Source organism: Oryzias latipes, chromosome 19 (genome assembly GCF_053564925.1).
Source record: "Oryzias latipes strain Hd-rR chromosome 19, Olatipes_Hd-rR_3.1".
Classification (NCBI taxonomy): Eukaryota; Metazoa; Chordata; class Actinopteri; order Beloniformes; family Adrianichthyidae; genus Oryzias; species Oryzias latipes.
Genome location: NC_136255.1, coordinates 23,939,217 through 23,960,301, shown reverse-complemented (window position 1 = coordinate 23,960,301; position 21,085 = coordinate 23,939,217). Strand labels below are relative to the sequence as shown.

Sequence of the window (21,085 nt, the reverse complement as noted above, 5' to 3'; positions counted from 1 at the left end):
AAGGATAAATGTTTAGAAAATGTTATAGACTTACATGCAAATACCTTAAAAAGTCAATATATACAGCTAGTTTGTTATTTTAACGTGTGGTATTTAGTAGGGCTGCACAATATGTATTTTAGATATTTAAATATGGATGGGAGAGAACTTTTTGCAGCTCAAGCAAGAAAAAACTGAAGTCTGGGTAATCAGTTCTGAAGCTGAGAGGGATAGGGACCAATTTTATCTGTCAACCAATTCTATGACTACATGTAAGGAAGCTCGGTGTGATTCTAGATGCAGATCTGAGCTTTGACCAACATGTGAATCAACTAACTAAATCTGCATTTTACCATCTGGAATATCGCCCGAGTGAGATCCTTTCTCTCTAGAGCCAGTGCTGAAATCTTAATCCATGCTTTTATTACACTTTGAGGATAGATTGTTGTAATGCCCTCCTTTCTGGTGTAAAGAAAACCACACTCAATCGCGTGCAGCTAGTCCAGAACTCTGCTGCACGCCTTTTAATAAGAACTAGGAAGAGGGAGCACATTACAGCAATCTTAAAATCCCTGCACTGGCTCCCTGTCCAGCTTCAGGGTTGATTTTAAAGTTCTTTTAATAGTTTTTGAGAGTGTCCATGGTCTTAGTCCTTCTTTCATATCCGACTTGCTTTTAACCTATGAACCTCCTGCTGAAGGTCCCCGGGGTCAGGACAAAAAAACCACGGCGAGGCCTCGTCTAGAAACTACGGGCCTCGTCTGCGGAACAGTCTACCTGAGGATGTGAAGGCCTCATCTACAGTCGAGGTTTTTAAAAAGAAATTACAGACACACCTTTTAAAATCAGCTTTTAATTCGATTTTATGTCATATCTTTGTTTTTTTTTTAAGTCTTCATTCTTTATGTTTTATCACATCATTTAATCTGTTCTATCTAGAATTTTTACTCTTCTATTTTATCACATACATATTTGTTTAATCGAGATTTTTTTGCGCTTATATTTTAACACATATTTGTTTCATGTCTTTTAGCCAAATTAGACTGTTTACGAGTGTTTTCTCACTCTGGGGTGCTCATCTATACTGACACCCCGGCCAATAGGAGGACAGGGCAGACGGCACCTTCTGTGTTCTCTCTTCTTTAGCATTTTTTTTTCTTTAGTCATTTCTCTTTTACTTATGTTTGTTTTTGTGCATTTTATTGTGCGGGGCTTATTTAATTATTTATTGCATGCATTGGGATTGGTGTTTTCTGCATTCTGGTTTTGTTTTTATGTTCAGCACCTTGAGCTGTTTTGTACACGAAAGGTGCTATATAAATAAAATTAATTTGAATTTGATATGAGGAAAACTTGCGATATTGGTGATTAATATTGCGATAGCGATATAATTTGCGGTATATAAACAAAGAGCAAAACAACCAAAAACATAATTCCCATTTCATTGCAACAGTTTAAAAATGACATTCCAAATGACCCTCGTTGACATAAATTTGAGGTATATTGCGCAGGCCTAGAATTTGGTAGTTTTGGGATTTTATTGATTAAAAAAAAAAAACTAAAAATCTTTCTTTTGTACCTCTATTGTGCTATAAAGTGTGATGTGATTACACCAAAGCAGGGAAGAATAACTCAAAAACCAGCCTTTGTTCTCATTTACACTAAACAGATTTTCAAAAAGTCAAATTTAAAGCTGTGAAAGAAGATTTTATTATCTATTGATTATCTATTAAGGTGTAGCTGTTAAAGTGGAGCCACACCAGGAGCAGTAAATGTATTAAAGACCTAAAGAAAAGAGATCCACGTCCGTCAAACCCTGCCTGCTGCCTCCCTCTGAGTCCTGTTCCGTCACTTGGAGGAAAACGGTTAGTAAGTTAAAACGGCGCCGCTCTGCTGCAGTTTGGCCGTCTGAGCAGCAGCCAGCAGCAGAACGCCGGCGAGGAGCTCCAGGGCGTAAGACAGCCAGGCCAGACCCAGAGACCATCCGAAGGAGGTGTGGATGTAGCTCAGACCCTCCTGCCCCACCAGCCGCTCCGTCTCTGCCAGGGCCTGGTGCGAGTAGATGATGTAGAGGGTGGCACCGCACAGCGTCAACAGACCTGGAGATTGAAAAAGGAAAGAAAAGAAAAGAAAGTTCTCCAGGGAGGTGGCCCTTTCCTCAGATTACACGTTTTTCACAATAAAAGCGGTTTGTCTGCAGAGACGACAGCACCAGCTGTTTTTTTTTTTATTGTGACAAATACAAGGAGAGTTTTGATCAACAAAGTATCATTAAAGATCCCCTATGATCATCTTTTGATCTAATATCAAGTGGTCTTTGAATTAAGATCATGCTGTATGCCCAGCGTATTTTCTACACCACAAATATGATCTTTTTCGAATGTTTCTTTTAAATCTGCTCCTGATTTTCTATTTGAATAAATAAATACTCAGAAAAGTAATTTTAATTGTCCTCCATCATCAGAAAAATGCCACAAGAACATGTTACAAACATCCTTTTCACCAGAGTGGGTCTTTATGAGCGCACATTTGTCACGCAGGATCTGTTCGGTATCGGAGAAGGACGAGTTTCACTGTGTTGCTATTGGAAACCCTTTTAATTTTGACGGCTGGCTCATGGGATTTTGGTCGTTTCAGCAAAGCTGCTCAGGATGGGACTAATAAAGATGCTACTGCAATTGCACCCTGAGGTGCAGCAAACTGGGAATACGGTGCATCTGATGTCTCATTTTTATGCACGGAGAACGGAGACTCTGTGAGAGACGGAGAGACTGCTGGGAAACGAGGCGCAGGAAGGACCACCCTGACCGTCACCAACCCAGCTTTTTTTTTTAAGAACCAGACTTTCAGTTCCGTCTAATTGTTTTTCTTTTCGCCTCTTGCCTCAACTCCAATCTGACTTTTTGATTTTCCTGCTGTAAAGCGACGACAGAAAAGTCCTTCCAGACTAATGTCATTTACACTAAGAACCAGGTCGCTTTCACTCATTTCTCATTTCGGTGAAAACTCTCTTCAGAGGGCCAGTAAAACTGTAGGACAGCCCAGCGAGGCACACACGAAAACACACATTAGCCTGTTTAATGACTGGAGAGGAGCCGCTGCAATATTCCATTTGAGGCACAACAAAGCAATCAGTGAGGAATTAACCTCACACATATACAATTAAGTCCAGAATTATTGAGTACTACAACTCCTGACCCTGGACTCTGAAAAAAAAAAAAAAAAAAAAAAATCACACTAAACTTGAGATTTCCTGTCCGGTCTTTCTAAAGAATGTTTAAGTTTGAAACTTATGTTTTGATAATCCCATCATTTTCAACAGCTGTTTTTCCTGGTTTCCAATTTTTAAGCCAACTTCAAAATGAAACAGTCAAGTTGAATCTGTGGTCAGCAAAAAAGTATTTTTAAAAAAATTAAAAGGAATACCAGTACTTCCTGTATGAAGTTGAATGGAAAACAAAAGTAGCTGGAGCAGGATGAGTTCACAAGTTAACCACTAGGTGGCTCCTTGCAAGTCAGTTTCCCTTTATCCACATCTAAAATGGCAATACTTTAAGTCAGATGGCAATCTATAAAACTAAACTTTGGGACAAATTTGAGATATAAAAGGAGACAAACCAACAACCTGGGTATACTACTCCTTTAGCTCTAGTGTCAACTTTCTTTCGACTACCGTAACTCTACAACTGTTTACGCAATTGACGAAATTCAGCAGCTTTTCTCCGCGACAGAATCGGCGCAAACTGTCAATAAGTTACGGTATTTTATAGAGAGTTATTTAGGTGTTGCCGGTGACCGTCCATCGACCTGCCGTACGGGTGCATGTGACGGCTCAAATTCTGTCGAGTTTATGCATCACTTTTTGCACCACTAATTCAACGTGGATCCACGTGGAAATGCATACCTTCTGTACTTTCTAACAGGCTGCTCAGCCAAACAACTGTAACAACAAGAATCCTAAAGAAAGCAGAGTCTCTGTTCATGTCAGGGCTCAGAAAAGAGCAGTCAACAAGCTGACTGGCTTTAATTCGGGCCGTGATATCATTTAGCTCATTGGCATGCGTTGCTCATACCCAGAGAACACATAAGAGTCTTTGTTGAGGAAGTGTTTGACCATCACAAGCTCCTTTTTATGCAGGTCATAAGGCGTTGGTTGAGTGAGGCAGATTCCCAGGCCCTAGATTAGGAGAAACTTCATTACAGTAATAAAAAAAACTAAATTGACATAACAGAGACAAGAACTCTGTCAATAGCTACAATTTATGCAGTTAAAGACATTTGTTAGACTGTTGTATGGAATCAGTGGGATGAAAATGCTGTAGTTTTTTTCCCCTCCACTTATGAGATGATTTCATCTAATTAGTTTTGTGGCAAACATTACACAAGCTTCATTTGAGACGCTGCTCTAAATGAGCTTTACTCTGATTATTATAATTTTTTTTGCTTCAATCTGTGATGAATTTTCAGTCAGCGGGGTGTTTTTTTTTTCAAAGTTAAATGATTCTTCAAGAAGAACAGCGAGTACAGAGACATATTAGCAGAGATGGGAATCCTGGGAACTCCTCAATGAACGATGGAGAAAGATCCAGGTAAAGAAAGACGTCTCGAGCATCGATCACATCCAGCATGGAAGATGACCTCTTTAGTCCATCATTTTACAGCTAAACCGATCTCCCTGTGCACACAGTTACTGATCAACCACCGTGTGCAATGAAACAATAAATTAGAAGCTGCGAGTGGCGTTGTATAGCCTTCAGGTGCTGGCTGCCCTCAATACCTCCCAATTACCCTTTTTTTACCTACCCTCACAGACAAACCACTGCCTCCCTTTATCTTTGCCACCCTTGTCAGAGCTGCCAGTCATGAACCCCCCCCCCCCCTTTTTGTATTTTTTTGTTTTATCTCCATAGCAACCATTTAATTTTTTGGTCACATGTGGGCGGTGAACAGATCCATCCAATTTTTAGAAGAATCTGCAAAAGTAAACTTTTGGATTTCCTTGGCAACTGAGGTTTGTTTTTGTTAACCACACCGACATTTTCAATATGGTCCTGTGTATTGTTTCGTTCAGCTTGAGCCAACGATTCATTTTCACAACCTTAAGGCCCGTACACACCGGGACGAATATTCGCCAGGCGTTATTCGCCAGCGTTTTTCGCCACGTTTTTTGTGTTCACACCCAGGCGATTTTCGCTGACGATGAGTGGAGTGAACATGCAATTTCATTCCCTGACATTAGATGGCGCTTAGTGTAAAACAGAAATACTCCTGTACACAAGGTGGCGCTGCGCAACTTTACGCTTCTTAAAGTCGCTTTTCACTCAGAAGAAGAGAGCAAGTATTTACACGCTTGTCAGAATCAAACAAAGAAAACATGAATATTTCAAGCACCAGTAGCTCCAACTGGTGCTTGGTTCGGGGATGTTTTAGAATGTCCGTCATTATTGCTTCGCGGCTGTGTAGACGCTACTTGGCGTCTATCTTCTTCGCTGGTATGTGTGCTCAGCAAGGCAGTTTTGTGTTTGAGCGCCCCCAAGTTGTGTTTTACTGTAACTTCAGAAGCTCCAGACACGTGAGCAAAAGCGCCGTTCTCATTGGTCGAGTAGATTTCGACGCGACGCGTCGAAAAAAAAAAACGAACCCGAGGCGTTTTTTTTTTTTGACGCTTTAACGCCTGGCGTTTTTTCGCGTCGGTGTGCACACTCTCATTGGGGCCCTTTGTTTAGTCACGAGGCGTTAAACGTCGGCGAAAATCGCCGGCGAAATTCGTCCCGGTGTGAACAGGCCTTTATGGAAAAAATGTCCGAGCAACAGGGAAACACCCCTTTTGAGAGCTTGACACACTAACAGCATTAAAAATCTTTAAACACTGTTTTTTCCCCCCAAAGGGCTAATGATGGTCAAGGATTTAGGAGGCGATAGATCAAAGTCCCGAGCTGGGCCTAAATTGGATTGTGGGGGGGGGGTCAAGATTAAGACCTCTTTCCAAGGTCAAAGGTCAACAAAACTGTGGTTACAGACTTGCACGTGTGTGAATTTTCCCATATCGTTAGCAAATACGATTCGAATTTCAAAGTTAACCTCAAAGTTGCTGCCAAGCCGAATGTCCTGTAGCCATCCCATAATGATTTTAAAACGTCCTTTGGATTTGTTTTGTTGTGGATTACGAAATATTTTTTTGAGCCCCATTCAATTTCAGGGTTTCTACCGCTGTGATGTCATCTATTTTTGTCCCCAAAATTCATTTTCATGGGGTGTGTCTCTGTTGAGTTTTTGAGTATGGGTGAAATGTTTGCTCAAAGACGCAATAAGAATGGTGAAAACGATCTGGTCCGTGAGTCCAGGACTAATGTGGGACAGAATAAAAACGGTCCTGAACTACAAATGATTTAGTGGTGGATCCCTGACTGCTAATACAAACAGTCAGCCGTTGTTTAATCCGCTTACATTCTCTTTGGAGGTATTCCTGCATAGCATGCACATGAATTTAAGCACTGACAACACATTCGTTGCAAGATTTGTGGGCATTTCTATAGTTTTCAAACCTAAACCTGGAATAGTTCGGTCAAAAATCCATTCCAGATTGGTTCGCATTTATTTATAATGATATAATCATGATCAAAATGTACTGATTTCCACTCCTCCTGTGTCAGAAGTTTGACCCGGCTGCACTAATTCAACGTTATAATTTCTTGTGTTAAGCTTAATCTTGACCGTTTTAAATGTTGTGCCATTGATCGCGTTAGCAGGTTAGATGTAATCAGCTGGTCAACGTTGTCATAAAACAGTTGAGATATTTTAGCCTCACTGGATCTGGATGGAGTTGTAATAGTCCCGTAGAAGGAATTAGATTACGACAATCCCAAACGACTTTAGTTCTGATTTTTGCGTTTTTCTTGCATTCTTTGAGTGGCGTCTTGAAACGACCCCCACAGTAAATCTGTACTTTATGGATAAACTAAGTCAGGTTCTGTAGCTCACTGCATTAATGTTTTTTTTTATTAACCAGAGTTGAAAGAGTTAAAGGAAAACACCTAAAATAAATGAAAAGATCTATAAAAATTGTAGATTGTTAAAGTTAAGTATTCAGCGGTTCAGCTCATTGTTGCGTCCTTTTTAAGTAAAGTATTAAACAACTAGTGGGGGACAGGAACGCCCCAGGAATTTAGGGAAAGTCTGTCCCACAAAGCAGCCCGTAACTTTCAAAAAGATAATTTATTTTTAGCTTAGTCATTTCAATTCATAACACAATCAATGCTTCTTCTATAAACAGAAGACTTTTATTTTCTAAAATGTCATGATCTTTTATATTGGGCTAGAAATAAGATTAAGAAAGCTTTGTCCCCCCCCCCCCCCCCCCCCCCAAAATTCTGGCTTTTACTTTAATATTTTTATCTGAATTTGTCTCTTAATCAATAGAATGATAAATCAGATCCCAAATTGCTCATTTCTTTGAGATTTTTTGTGCAAACTTATCTAGAAAGATGCAAATAAAATGAACAAAGTTTTGCACGTTTGTCAACTCGTTTTAGGAAATCCATAGGATGACAACCAGACGAATTCTGCAAAGAAAAAAATTTCTAATTTAGGTATATTTGTAATAAAACATGTTCCATTTTTAGAAATATGCGAGTCTGACAGTCACACGCCCTCTTTGGTTGTGGGGCTGATGTTTGGATCCTCAGAGCTGCAAATTCCCTGAAATTATGGTAATTGGTCCCAGAATCTCCTCTTACAAGAGCTCAGCTGCTCTGGGCTGAGTCGGCTCGTTCTGCACTAATGTCACCAAATGCTTCACGAAAAAAACAAAACAGGAATAAATTTGTTTGTTTTTATTGTCAACAGTTCTCATTATAATATGTTTTAATGTGCCAGTGTTCAGGTTTGTGCTCCTTTCAAATGATTCAAACACTTATTCTGAGGTTTGAAAGTGATTTTTTTGGGTGGAATTTGACATGTGAGGGGTTCTCATAAAGTTCAAAATAAAACTAAGCTAAGTTTTAGTTACACCCCTCATGGCAAATATCTCAGACTTCTTTCTCTTTCGGCTTTTCCCATCAGGGGTCGCCACAGCGAATCATCGTCCTCCACCTCACTCTATCATGAACATCTTCTACCCTAACATTAGCCAACTTCATGTCCTCTGTTAAGACATCCATATATCTCCTCTTTGGCCGTCCTCTTGCCCTCCTGCCAGGCAGCTCCATCTCCAACATCCTTCTACCAATATATCCACTATCCCTCCTCTGAACATGTCCAAACCATCTCAGTCTGGCTTCTCTGACTTTGTCCCTAACACAGGCAACATGAGCCGTCCCTCTGATGTACTCGTTCCTTATCCTGTCTAACCTGGTCACTCCTAAGGAGAACCTCAACATCTTCATCTCCGCTACCTCCATCTCAGCCTCTTGTCTCTGTCTCACTGCTACCGTCTCTAACCCATAGAGCAGAGCTGGTCTCACCACTGTCTTGTACACCTTTCCTTTGAGTCTTGCTGACACTCTTCTGTCACACAACACTCCTGACACTTTCCTCCACCCGCTCCAACCTGCCTGCACTCGCCTCTTCACCTCTTTTCCACACTCCCCATCACACTGAACTGTTGACCCCAAGTACTTAAACTCCTGCACCTTCTTCACCTCAGCCCCCTGTAACCTAACGCTTCTACCTTGATCCCTCTCGTTCAGACACATGTATTCTGTCTTACTACGACTGACCTTCATGCCTCTTCTTTCCAGAGCAAACCTCCACCTCTCTAGCTGTTCCTCCACCTGCTCTCTACTCTCAGACTACAAAGCATTTTTGAAGCAGGAAGTCTTTTTTTTGCACTTCTGTCTTTCATGCCATTATTGTTTCTTGTGATACAAAAGGTCAACAAAGGTTTTAACCTTTTTTTTATTAAATTCTAAATTCAGTTAAGGATCAAATTAAGTGTTTCTATATGTTCCAGAGATGCACTACAGGCATGGACTAATGAACAAAGATGATTCAAACCAAATTCAAATGATTTTTTCCCCCCTCGATCGGTAAACAACTTTTTTTTCCAGTAAGGTGTTGATAAATGCCAATTCTTTTTGGAGCAACAGTACTTTTAAGGTCTAACAAACCCTCATTTCGCAGTTAAAAAAGCTCAGTTTCTATTAGCAGCGGCAGCAGATGTTCTCTTTTATCTCCTCAGTGCGACCATTAGTGTTAACTGTAATTTCTTTTAACACATTAAGAGCTGAAGGGAAAAAACCCTGAAAATAGATCAGAGCCCAAAGAAAACCCTTCATTTCCTCCCAAACATCCAGAAATTCAATTTGCACACATCGATGCAGCTGCCTGAAGCTGCCGGGACTTTTTTTTTTTTTTTTAAGTTTAATATCTCTGTTTTCATAAAAGAGAAAACAAATTTCCAAAAAAATGTTTTTCATAGCTGGATGTCTCAGATTCATGTCAGGGTGTGGTATATACAGACTCTTTGATGTTTTTCTGCATCTTTCTAGAATTCTTCACATCGTTTTTGCAACTTCAGGTCATTCCTTACATTCTTAGCAAAAAGTTTAGATCAATTCAAGTCTCACAGGTTAAAAAACAGAAAAATTAGATAAGATCTGTGAGAGAAATAAAGTTGAATAAAAGTCCAAAAACTCACACTTTCATATTGGCCTATATGTACTTCAAGCCTATCCATTAGAAAAATACTACGATATAATATATAACTACTGCCTGTACACGGCTGCTGCAACAGTTGAATTTCCCAGTTTACTGACTTCTTAGGTTCCTCTGTTATCAGACACGGTTGTGTTTTTCTCATACCTGACGTGAATAAAAAAAAAAAAAACACACAATCGTGTCTTAAAGAAGTACTTAAGAAGTCAGTAAATAATACAGTTCCCAGTTTAGGATTAATAAAGTATCTTTATCTTAACCCTGGATAGCCCAAAAGCAATTTATTTCTGCTCTTTGAACGTTATTGTGACCCCCCCGAATTGGAAAATAGTAATTGCCCAGAACCTGAAATAAATAAATATTTAAATATTTAAATAACAAAAAAAAAAAAATCAAAATAAATTGAAATTTTTAAATAAAATGTTTGAATTTAAATATTAAAAAGATCAAAATAGAAAATAATAAATTTAGTTAAAAATATATAAAAGTAAAATGTAAAATATTAAAAAGATTAAAAAAGAACAAATTGAAACAAAAACAAATTGTCTTTTTGACCCAGTTTTTTTTTTCTTTTTCCTGAGGTAAAACAATCCTGCATAAAGTAAACCCTTTGATAATCTTAAGTATAAGTGTGTAACTGAAGTGTGTAACTGAACTAAATCAATCAATGCTTTTTTTTTTATTGTGGCTATTTATGGACAAATAAAATGAATTCACGTTGTTCGTTTCAGAAATCTGCTTTCTTCGCTGTGCTTTTGTATTGTCATTACAGCTTCAAACCCCTTTTTGAAGCTTTTAGCCGTTTCATTTTGTATTTGCTGTGTTTTTCTCCAGAACTTGGTGCATTGTGCTTTCTGTTGTGACTCTTTTCTGACCCCACTGATGTCCAAAGACACCTCAGATGATCACAGCATCTTCATTTTTGCACCCGACTCTGACCTTTGACATCCAGACCTTCAGGGGATTGAAGGCAGGAACTGAAACTCACTGCAGATGAAGAAGTAGGAGGCTGTGCCGGTGAGGAGGACCGGGCTCCGGGCCAAGGAGCTGATCAATCCACAGATGCCTCCAAACAGCAACAGAACCAGGCTGAGGGGAAGCACTACCACTATGGCACTGTGCATATCTGCAGGAGGAGCAGACGGTTTGTGGAGCATCAGTGGAGTTGGGGTTGCACCAAAACTGCAGATTAATGCAGAAGACTCACTCAGCAAGCGCATCTCCGTCTCAGATAATCTGGAGAAATCGGTCATAAACGAGTCAACTGAATCGGTCTGCGTCCGTCCACCTGAAAGAAGAAACTGTGTTCCTGCACCAAAACAGCTCGTGCTCAAACCGCGAGGCAGAAGTTGCAGCTTACCTTCGTTGATGCGCCACAGTCCAGAGTGCGAGGTCAAATCTTCAAAGTCCGTGGCGTTCTGGGGGTTCGTTTCTATGATGTACCAATAATCGGTTCCGAGAGACGACGCCAGAAAGGCGAAGCTTAGAATCCCGCAGATGCCGGCTGAGATCACCAGCGCGCCGAAGCTCACCTTCATCCTGCGCGCGCGGAGGTCCGTGCGTAAAGATCGGTCCGTATCCAAAATTTGAACCGCCGAGACGCTCAAAACAAAACGCTAGAGAGAAAAAACGAGCACGCGCTTCTTATGATTTAAATTCTGAGAGAAAGATGTGGAAACATCCTCAGGCTTCACTCAAATGACAGGAGCAGCTGCAGAGAAGTCAGTTTGGGAGGGACGCACGCGAGCCGCGCATGGATGGAGCACGTGTCAATGTTTTTGGAACATCTTTATTTATACCGTAATAATAACAATAAAAACGAACAGTTTTAAAAAAGAAACAAATATCAGTAAAATGCGATGAATAAAAATCATTCAGGATATTTATATACAACACAACAAAGAGGACAAAAAAAATCATAAACGGGAATCACTGCACTGACAGCCGTTTTCTTTTGAACCCCCTTCTCCTTCCTCCACTCCAGTGTCACTCTTCTCCTCTGGCTGTCTTGATGATCTTCTCTCGCCTCACTTTGGCTGCCTCCTCAAACTTGGTGATGGCTTCAATGCACCTTTTTTTCTATGGGAAAAATGATTGTTACTATAATAGCAGAAGACTGCTCGTCTCATTAGGAGACATTACATTTTCTTAAGGAATTATTCTGCTAGTCATCAGTTTTGGATTATTAAAAAACAAAAATCTATAGAATATTTAGAAATGTGCCCTAAGAAGTCATGGAACCCCATTCAAACATACGGTGATAATTTTGTCTTTCTCCTTTTGGAGTTTGAAGAATTCTTCCATAGTCAGGTCCTCAACGTTTTTGGTTAAAGAGATGAAGCTGCAGGAAGGTGCGTGAGATTTGTGCTCCTTCCTGTCAAAAAAAAAAAAAAAAACAACACAAAAAAATAAATAAATAAACAGATGCTTGATGTATGAACCCACAAACGACAAAAGGTTATCATTAAAGGACGACTGACTTGCAAAAGTTACCTGTAAATGTCTAGAACTGTTTCCGGAGAGAAGAAGAACTTCTAACATTAAATAATAAACAAAAGTCCACACATGTCTGCTTTTCTCTATGTACATTTTTAACTTTCAGGCAGCTGATGGCGTTTTCTCTACATAGATACATAAACAGATGCAGCTGCATAAAACTCACTGTGGGTCGTCGTCTGGCTCCCAGCCCTCCAGCTCTTTGAGGCAGAAGAAACACATGGCGATGTCTGGGCTGTTGTCTGAGGGCGTGTGGACAAAGCCAGCTCTGGCCATCTACAAGAGAAAACACGCCGGGAGTTTCACTTCTAAACATGCAGTCTTTCAATTAAATATGTCAGTTTTTACACTTATAGGAATCAGGAATCTTTATTGTCATTTTATCACATGATAAAACAACATTAGGTTCTCTGGTCCCGGGCCAGCCGTTTAGTGAGACACGAATAAATCATATAAATATGATACGGTGTGGTTCCTGTTGAGTATTGCACAGAGAATATGTTATAGTAAAGCAATAGCATTATAGAAATTTTGTTTTGAGGCAACAATTGACTAAAACGGCAATTTGTCCCAAGTAATTCCCTGTAGTTATCAATATTTTGAGCATAACATCCTCTGCTGCTTTGAGTAAAATGCCTTTTTCCAGGATACAGGAAATGAACAAGAAAACATTTCAAAATAAAAGGTGATAACCAGGAACCCAAAGATTAACTTTATAGTTGACTATAAAATAGCTTAATAAAGTGAGTTAAGCATCACAGTTTTGAAAGGCTTTACTTTATTATTATTTTTAAATTAAAATAAAGTAAATTACAATGGATGGGTTTCAACAATGCCTCCCGCTGTATGACTGTAGAGATTAAGCTTTAAATTTCTGTGACATTTTACCAAATGATGAACTTATTCTAACGTATAGTTGAAGGTTTGTGAACGACAAAATTTAAACTTTACAGTAAATTGCGTTGTTTTGAAACCTGTCAGCTAGCATGGCCTGTTTCGTTGCTTACGGACTAAACACGAAAGGCTTCTATTCACTCACGTTCTCCGGGGTGCAGGTGCAGTCTTTGTCGAAAGGCCAATTTTCAAAGGTTTTCAATCTGTTTTCAAAAAGATACATTTTATCTTCCTCGTTAAACGGGTCCATCGTCTTTTATGCCAGACTCTAACTCTTGAACTAACAACAAGATCTCCCAAAAATGTTGCTAAGCTAGAGGGCGTTTTTAAATTTCAGCGGTTGGGAACGTCGGCTGTTTTGATTGGCGGATGAACGTCACATGTCTTCTGGTTTCCGCTTTCATTTTTTTTTTAATTTTGTTGCTGTTGAAAAGTCTAAATAAGAAAAACATGGAACTTTACCATTGATTTTTCTGTGGTATATTTTAGGATACATTGAAAATTTTAATATATTTGATGAATCTGTTTGAAAAAGTACAGTATAAAAAAAGTGCTTCCGGTGTTGATGGGTAATGTAGTTAGCGTGCTTTTTGTTAAAAATGTGACGCGCGTAACTTTCTCCGCCTTCCTGCACCGCTTCTTAAAACTCGTTTTTGCTGTTTTTGTGTCGCTCTTAACCTAATTTAGAAAAACATGGACTTAAAGCGTCACTTTAGTCTTGCATTTTGTTAAAATGGAAGGACGCTGCGCTGTTGACACCTGGACCGAGTTTGGGTTTTTGAGAGCATCAAACACCCCGAAGGTAAAGCTCGTGGTCGGGACACACGTAGTCGTCTGCACTGGAGATGAGGAGGTGTATGTTTTTAATGTTCAGGACAAGAGATTCGCGGTGGGTCCTATGGTTAAAAGTTTTAGTGTTTGTCTGTTTTATTTTTGTAAACATGTCTTTTGTTTTGCAGGCAGTTCTCCAGTTTCCGGAAGGAGTGGTTGATCTGATTGAGAGCCATGACAAACATCTTCTGGTTGCATGTTGCAGTGGAGTCTATTGTGTTGATTTGCAGCCTCTGTTAGTCAGGTGGGGGCTTTTATTCTGTCCCCCATTAGTTCTGGACTGCAAGGACCGGATTGATTTAGCAATTCTTATTTCTTACTTCGCATTTGAGCAAAAAACTTCACCCAACCGCATAATCAACATGGGTGAAAATTAATTTTGGGCATAAGTGAACGACCTCCCCAAAAAACAATAACATCAAAGAGGGTAAAACCCTAAAAGAAAAAAATAAATAAACGTATTGTATGATATACAATATGAACATGTTAGGAATGTGGGCATGGTTAACAAAAAAACCTCCGTTGCCAAGGAAATCCAAAAATTTACTTTAGCCGATTCTTCTAAAAATTACATAGACATATTGGTTACCCCTGGCCGACCAAAAAATAACATGGTTGCTATGTGGATAAAGCCAACAGAAAAGCCGCCATTTTTAAATTAAAAGTGGGGTGGCCAGGTTGCACCTTAATTAGATGTGCATTGTCATATCCTCATGTAGATTGATTCCACTTGATTCATATTTCTCCTTTTACCTTCGCAGGCCTCACGGCTCCTCCGCATCCTCAGATCCAGCCGAGCTGAAAATCTCCTCTGAGTTCTGTGTGCTGGGCGGACGTGGTCTGTCGTCGCTGCTCCTGGTCGGCCCTTTGCTCCTCACTCTCGGCCAGAGAAATACGTCCTGGTTGTTGACTTTGTATAAAACCGCTCAACAAAAGCAGCCCGGCAGCTATGAGATGCTCCGCTCCTTCAGTCTGCCGCGGCTCTCGCCGGTTTCACAGGGCAGCGCTAAGACAGAACACACAAGGAGGTCTCTGCTGATCTGTGTCCATTCTGGGCGTCCTACACTTCCTGTACCCAGTGGTTCACACTTAACACATAGACAGTTCGGCATCGAACCTGTCCTCTTTAAACTTTTATTTGGAGTTGACGCTGCTCTGGCCAAATCACCGGTTGTAATTTGGGGCCTGCCCGATGGACGTCTATGTTTCCTCCCTCTACACCTTTCCGGGTCTCAGATACGGGTCCTCCACAGCCTGGAGCAGCCAGTCGCCTTCGTTGGAGCATCGGTTGTTAGTGAGACGGACCCGGGGCAGGCACAGTGTTTGGTGGCGGTGGGTGAAAGAGGCAGGGTGGTTCTGATCAGGACGGACAGGAGCGGGCCGGAGACGGGCGGCAGTACTGCTGGATTTGCTGAGCGGTGTGTGCCAGGGCCTGTGAAGTGTTGCTGCGTGGATAACAACCGTCTGTACTACAGCACCGGGTCAGACCTGCTCACATTAAATCTGCTGGGATCCTCTGGAAGACAGGATGCTGCGGTCCAAATCCCCACCAGTCTAAACGTGTGCAGAGTCATCGCCTTGGCTGTACATACATGCAATGAAGCAGGTAAGAGAAACTGTATAGAATTCACTTTCAATCAGATTTACAGTTTTTTTGTGACCCCACGTGTTGTCGTGTCCCACAGCAATCCTGGACTAAAGGACCAGATCTTTTCACAGTTTTTCATTTTTAACTTTTAGCAAAAAGTTTACCCAGCAGGAGAGACTTTCCCAAAAAAAAGTTTAAAACTCTCTAATAAAGCCAAAACACGCATATCAGAGTTATTAAAATTACTATGGGATGGCCAAAGGACTCAGGTTTAGGTAGCAAATTGAAAAATTTGGCGATTTTGATATTTTTTCAGAATAGAATTTCACACACGTCACCACGTAAAGTCCACAGCCAAAGTTACATTAACCTTTGACCTCAGGGAGGAAGCTGGCATCTTGAATTAAAAAAAACAATTACCTTTGTGGATTTTTTCTAGGGATTTTGAGCATCATTGGAAAGCTACCTGGGGAAGAAATGTTGGTTTTGAAGTTTTTAGATTTTGAATGGCGTTAGCATGAAAAACGCCGTTCCTCTGTTGGTAGCACTTTTTTTTTTTTACCAGAATGTTGTGAAAATGTAGGACATGAATCCTTGGCTCAAGCTGAACAAAGCGATACGAAATATGCTATGACCATATTAGAAATGGAGGCATGGTTAACAAAAAACCTCAGTTGCCAAGGAAATCCAAAATATTACTTTTGCAGATTCTTCTAAAAATGACATCGATCTGTTCGTCTCCCCCAGGCGACTAAAAACTAAAATGGTTGCTATGGAGATAAAAACAGAAAAGTTGCCATTAAAGAAAATGTTTTTTAAATGAACTTGCCACATTCCGTTTTGCTGGGGCAGAAAGTGAGTGAGGGGTGTGTAGTAGCCGCTCAGCCAGTGAGAGTGGGTGTGTGTGTGGGTGGCGTCTGTGGGTCACACAACGCCACTCATGACTTTACGACTTCTTCTAACCTTGATAACTATTGTTGAATCTTTACATTAAAGTTCCTCGCTTCTCCAGGTGAAGTTCAGCTGATAGGACTGTCTGACAGAGGGACGCTTTCGGGGATTAAATTACCCAACGGTGAACAGGAAGTGGGGATGTCCAAACTTCATGCCTCGCAGGTCGGCCGCAGTGTAAGGGACCTTTTGTCCGCCATAGGAGATATTTGTGAAAGGTATACCAACAAGCTTGGTTTTACTTGTACTTTTCTGTTTTAGTCAAAATGTCACCGAGATGAAGCAAAACAAACTTTCAATTAGCTTTAAAGCCAGAAGATGTTATTAAACGTTTTATTTTTTATTTTTTATCACAGCTAATGTTAATTTTTTGTTCCAAAGCTCTGATTGTTGTCTTGCACAAAAAAAACTGATTTATATCTTGACGTTTTTATTCTTTTCTTTTTACCCTAATGCAAATATTGAACATCTAAAGACGCTTTTTGGGGAAAACAAACTGAAACATTCACACGTGTTGATTTCTTTTCAACTCTTATATTAAACAACAATATTTTTGCTTCTTTTTCAGAGCATCTGCACTGAAAACGGTCATCAAATCCCAAAAATTAACGCTCAAGCGGCTAAATCAGGTCGTCAACACTTGTTTCTTGCTGAAATCCCCCGAGGAGCATCTTCCAACCGAAGAGAAGCCGATCAGATGTTGTGCCACAGTCGACTGGAGCAGACTGCTTCTAAAGGACTCTTTGAATCTCACGTGCGTCTTGGAAAACTCAAGTTCTTGCACTCTGGAGCGAGGATGGACTCTGTGCATCAGCGTCTGTCCTCTTTCTTGTTCACCCGTAGAAGCAGAGTCCTCAAATTTCACTTTCCCGATCCTCAATCTGTCTCCAGGAGGAGCGTTGGAAGTGTCCGTGCCGGTTGCAGCTGCAGGTGGCGCCGCCTTCCCCTTGACGGTGAACTGTTCGCTTGCCTTCTCCCTCTTGGGTGTCCTGGAAGAGCAGGAACTGGAGAGCTTTGCTGGCTTGCAGAGCAGTTTTTTCACCTTCTCCTTGAATTCCCTGACAGTGGACTGGTTGCACGCTTTGCAAGTGATCGGGCCCACGGCTGCGCAGAGATCACGCGCAACAACCGATGCCGTCCAGGCGTTTCTTAGCTCACGCCAAATGAAGCGGCGCCAAGGACCAGACGGAGGCGGAGAGAGCTCCGCCGTGTACTCTGCATGCGTTTGGGTGTCACTAGAGTTACTGAGGGACACGCTGAGGACAAGGATGTTGGGCTTGGGCACCAGTGAAGAAGAGTCTGCCTCCATCTCTCTGTCTCTTCTCAACTGGCTGTTATTTGAGAGTCATGGAGGAGTGAAGATGGGGCGCAGAGGAGATCAGGATGGCACGAGCAGCTCAGAGGTTCACGCACGTTCTCCTAACGAAGCCACAGTCAAGCTGAGCGTCAAAGAGGTGAGCCTGCCCTCACGGTGTCTCCTGCATGATCGATCCGCTCCTTCTCAAACGCTGCTCATCTGTTCTCCAGGTGAACGAGGAGAACTCTGTTAAGGAAGCCCACGTAGAAGTTCAGATTGAGAGCTCGTCTGTAGCGGCGGTGTGTGGCCTGCGTCACGCTGTGCTGCGGCGTTTGCAGGTACATTATTCAGACGACGCACAAATCCACAGAGAGGAGTGTTTGTAAAACTGCAAATCCCAACGCCACCAAACACGCTGGACGGAGGCCGCCGGGACTAAAGGAGTGCAAGTTTTCCTGCTAATCCATAGTTTTCAAAGCGATATTACCACCTTTAGTCTTGACGTTGGTGCAGAAGGGCTTCTTTTAAAAAATAGCTGTTATGCTATTTGTTTATTTTTTTATCTTCTGAATTTTTTTGGGAATCAGGCGGTCAAGTCTGCCCTATTAAATCTGTCCACAGAAGCTGGTCATCGTCGAAGAAAATGTGAGGCTTCAGTTTGGTTCCTCCCACAGTTTAGTAGTTCTTATTAAATATTCTAATCCCTCCAGATTATCATCAAGTTGCCCTCATCATGCTGAAATGTCCTACTCGTATTCTTGGCAATAGTTTTTCCAATTCAATTTTATCTATATAGCCCAATATTACAACACAGTTGTCCCAACGGGCTTCTTGTATCTGAAAGCACGGTCTTACTCTTTTCTGTAGAGTTTGTTGGCGATGGTTCCCGTGGAAACGGCTGCAGCCAAAATGGTCCAGATTTCGGATTTAAAATCAGCGCTTCAAAGGGCTGAGGTAAGACTTCACACTGCCAGGTCAAGTCTGCAACCACAACCAAAGTTTTTTTGACCTTTGACCTAGGGGAACAGGCAGTCATCTTGAATTTTCTTTAAAAAAAAACTACCTTTAGAGCCTGCTAAAAATTTAAACTCCTCCTTGGGATTTCGATCGAATGCCTTCTAACTCCACGCTCACAACATGCGTGTTTCCCTGTTGTAGGCATTGAACATTGAGACAATTCCACACATGAATCCTCGGCTCAAGTTGAAGGAAATAATATGACATAAGATATGAACATATTAGGAATGTGGGCGTGAAAATCCTACGCTGCCAAGGAAGAGCAAAACTTTACTTTTGCCAATTTTTCTAAAAATTGCATTGACGTGTTCGTCACCCCCAGGCAACCAAAAAGTAAAATGGTTGCTATGGCGATAAAACCAACTGTAAGCTGCAATCTTGAAAAAAAGATTAATTTGGTGCAGCTCTGACCTGGGGGGCAGAGGCAAAAGATGGGGGTCGAAAGGGGCCGGGCAGCGTTTGTTAAACACCATTTGCAGCTTAAATATTAACGGCTGTTTTTCTTTTCTTTTTTATATACTTATCTTTTGTTTTTTTGTTCTAGTGTTTGTGATTTTATGCCGTTATTAGTTTGGACATGAAATCTGTGAAACTGAAGTGTGAAAGTTTGATTTTTAAACCATATTGCCATTTTAAACTCTCCTTTGATCAAGTTTTTCTTCACTCATTTCTCTTAAATATTCCTTAAATGTGTCGCTGCACCAGAAGGAGACCAATGTCTGCCTTTTTTTTTTGTTTTACTCCAGAACTGTCACAAACCTGAGAAATGTTATTTCTCCTCCTATAATCAGATTCAGCAGAGCGGAATCTCAGAAGCTCTCAGCTCAGACGTGTCCTCCGCTCAGATGAACCCGTTTCTTCTGGACGTTTACCAGAAGCTCAGAGAGAACCGCCTCCTCATGATTTAACACCGCTGACCTCGGCTCTGCCTGCAATGGACATTTGCAGCTCAGATCAATCCATGTTGAATACATGACTGTTAATTCTCTTTGAATTTACAGCTGATACAATAAAAAAAATGTTTAAGAAGTCTGTTCTAATCATTTATATAAAGATAAATAAATGAGGACGAAAAGATTTTCATGTTTCTTCTCATTATTTTGCAAAGGTAATTGTTCAACATGTACATAAAGGTAAAACCATCTACCTTTAAAGTCTGTGAAGGTTAAAAGTTTCCACTTTATTTTCATTCAATTCTGTTTTCTCCCTATTCTAGGATTTTTAACCCTTATGCTATCCTAGGCACTTTAACATTGGGAGTTGGGTCATCTAGACCCACTAGACAGTGCTCTGAACCTTTTTTCTTCAATGATTGGTGATCTTCACTGGTGTCCATGGATTACATGAAATCTTTCCACCTTTATCCACCTTTGTCATGGTAGGGAGAACACGTCAATGTAAGGGTGGGGTCATCTAAGAGAGCACAAGGGTTACAGAGACTAATTCTTGCAGAAAGCTTAAAGATTTGAGTTTTCTGGTCAGAAGTTGAGTTTCAGAGGGTCAGCAGTTGTACACATCCTGTCATCGTCGTCATGGCAGCAGATTCAGAAAACAGCATCACTGGGGCTTTCTGTCATCTATTTTTCTGATTACAAACCAAATAAAAGTTATGGATCTTTTTTTTGGCTTGAAACCAAAAAATTGATTAATCTTGACAAGTAGTCTCTATATATACTTACTCCTTGGGAGTAGTATCTATCTATTTAGATTCAACATACACATCGCAACTAGTGGAAAACAGCCATAAATCATGTTTGCATGAAGGATAAAATCATCCTAAAACATCTAAATTACCCTCATTATGATGCTAAATTTAACCCACTGTGGGATTAATCCAGAGTTGTCTGGCTGCAGTCCAAAGAAGTGGTGAAATATAACAAAAAAAGAGGAGAGTTTTTACGGTAAACATCGGATTTTACTCTCCATAGTTTCAACTTCAGAAAGTAAAATGACTTCACCTGCATGAGTGAGTGGGAATGCAACTTTCTTTCATAGAGCAAAAATCTAAACATGCACATCATAATATTTTTTGGCTTAACATCTTTGAAAATGGAAAAGTTATTACTGACCACTATGAAACTTTTTCCTTCCTGCAATTTGCTAATTTTGTCTGAAATTAGCATGTTCTTGTTTTGCAGGAAGTTTCTTCAAAATTCTGCATAAAACACAGCAACTCTAAATATTACATATGCAGACATCCATCCATCCCTCCCTCCCTCTTCTTAGCCCAGGGTCCCGGGAAACCGAAGCCTGTTAATAGGCAGAAATAAACTTATCTACTTATCTCTTCAATAAAATGAACACAATTTACATTGACATAAACATATTTAAACCAACTCCTGTTTGACTTTTCCGCTCTTATATACTTTGCATTGTTA

General features: G+C 40.6%; 3 protein-coding genes across 6 annotated transcripts; 1 reads left to right on the top strand and 2 right to left on the bottom strand.

The window, feature by feature from the left end:
• Nucleotides 1-1,700: 1,700 nt before the first annotated feature.
• tmem235b (transmembrane protein 235b) lies at nucleotides 1,701-11,321 on the bottom strand. Of its 4 annotated transcripts, XM_004080218.4 has the most exons (4): nucleotides 10,994-11,321; nucleotides 10,841-10,921; nucleotides 10,622-10,759; nucleotides 1,701-2,078 (listed from the first exon to the last, which is right to left on the bottom strand). In XM_004080218.4, exons 1-4 carry the CDS (start codon nucleotides 11,169-11,171, stop codon nucleotides 1,846-1,848), a joined length of 630 nt encoding a protein of 209 aa, XP_004080266.2. In that variant the 5' UTR covers nucleotides 11,172-11,321; the 3' UTR covers nucleotides 1,701-1,845. The 4 variants fall into 4 exon arrangements, with proteins under 4 accessions (XP_004080266.2, XP_011486199.1, XP_020567699.1 ...); XM_011487897.3 differs by having other exon boundaries at nucleotides 10,841-11,321; XM_020712040.2 differs by having other exon boundaries at nucleotides 10,622-10,921.
• Nucleotides 11,322-11,406: 85 nt separating this feature from the next.
• birc5a (baculoviral IAP repeat containing 5a) lies at nucleotides 11,407-13,385 on the bottom strand. Its single transcript, XM_004080161.5, has 4 exons — nucleotides 13,169-13,385; nucleotides 12,296-12,405; nucleotides 11,890-12,007; nucleotides 11,407-11,712 (listed from the first exon to the last, which is right to left on the bottom strand). Exons 1-4 carry the CDS (start codon nucleotides 13,271-13,273, stop codon nucleotides 11,620-11,622), a joined length of 426 nt encoding a protein of 141 aa, XP_004080209.1. The 5' UTR covers nucleotides 13,274-13,385; the 3' UTR covers nucleotides 11,407-11,619.
• Nucleotides 13,386-13,394: 9 nt separating this feature from the next.
• faap100 (FA core complex associated protein 100) lies at nucleotides 13,395-19,784 on the top strand. Its single transcript, XM_004080219.5, has 8 exons — nucleotides 13,395-13,912; nucleotides 13,983-14,098; nucleotides 14,616-15,460; nucleotides 16,455-16,611; nucleotides 16,962-17,847; nucleotides 17,921-18,028; nucleotides 18,558-18,644; nucleotides 19,499-19,784. Exons 1-8 carry the CDS (start codon nucleotides 13,757-13,759, stop codon nucleotides 19,613-19,615), a joined length of 2,472 nt encoding a protein of 823 aa, XP_004080267.1. The 5' UTR covers nucleotides 13,395-13,756; the 3' UTR covers nucleotides 19,616-19,784.
• Nucleotides 19,785-21,085: the final 1,301 nt, after the last annotated feature.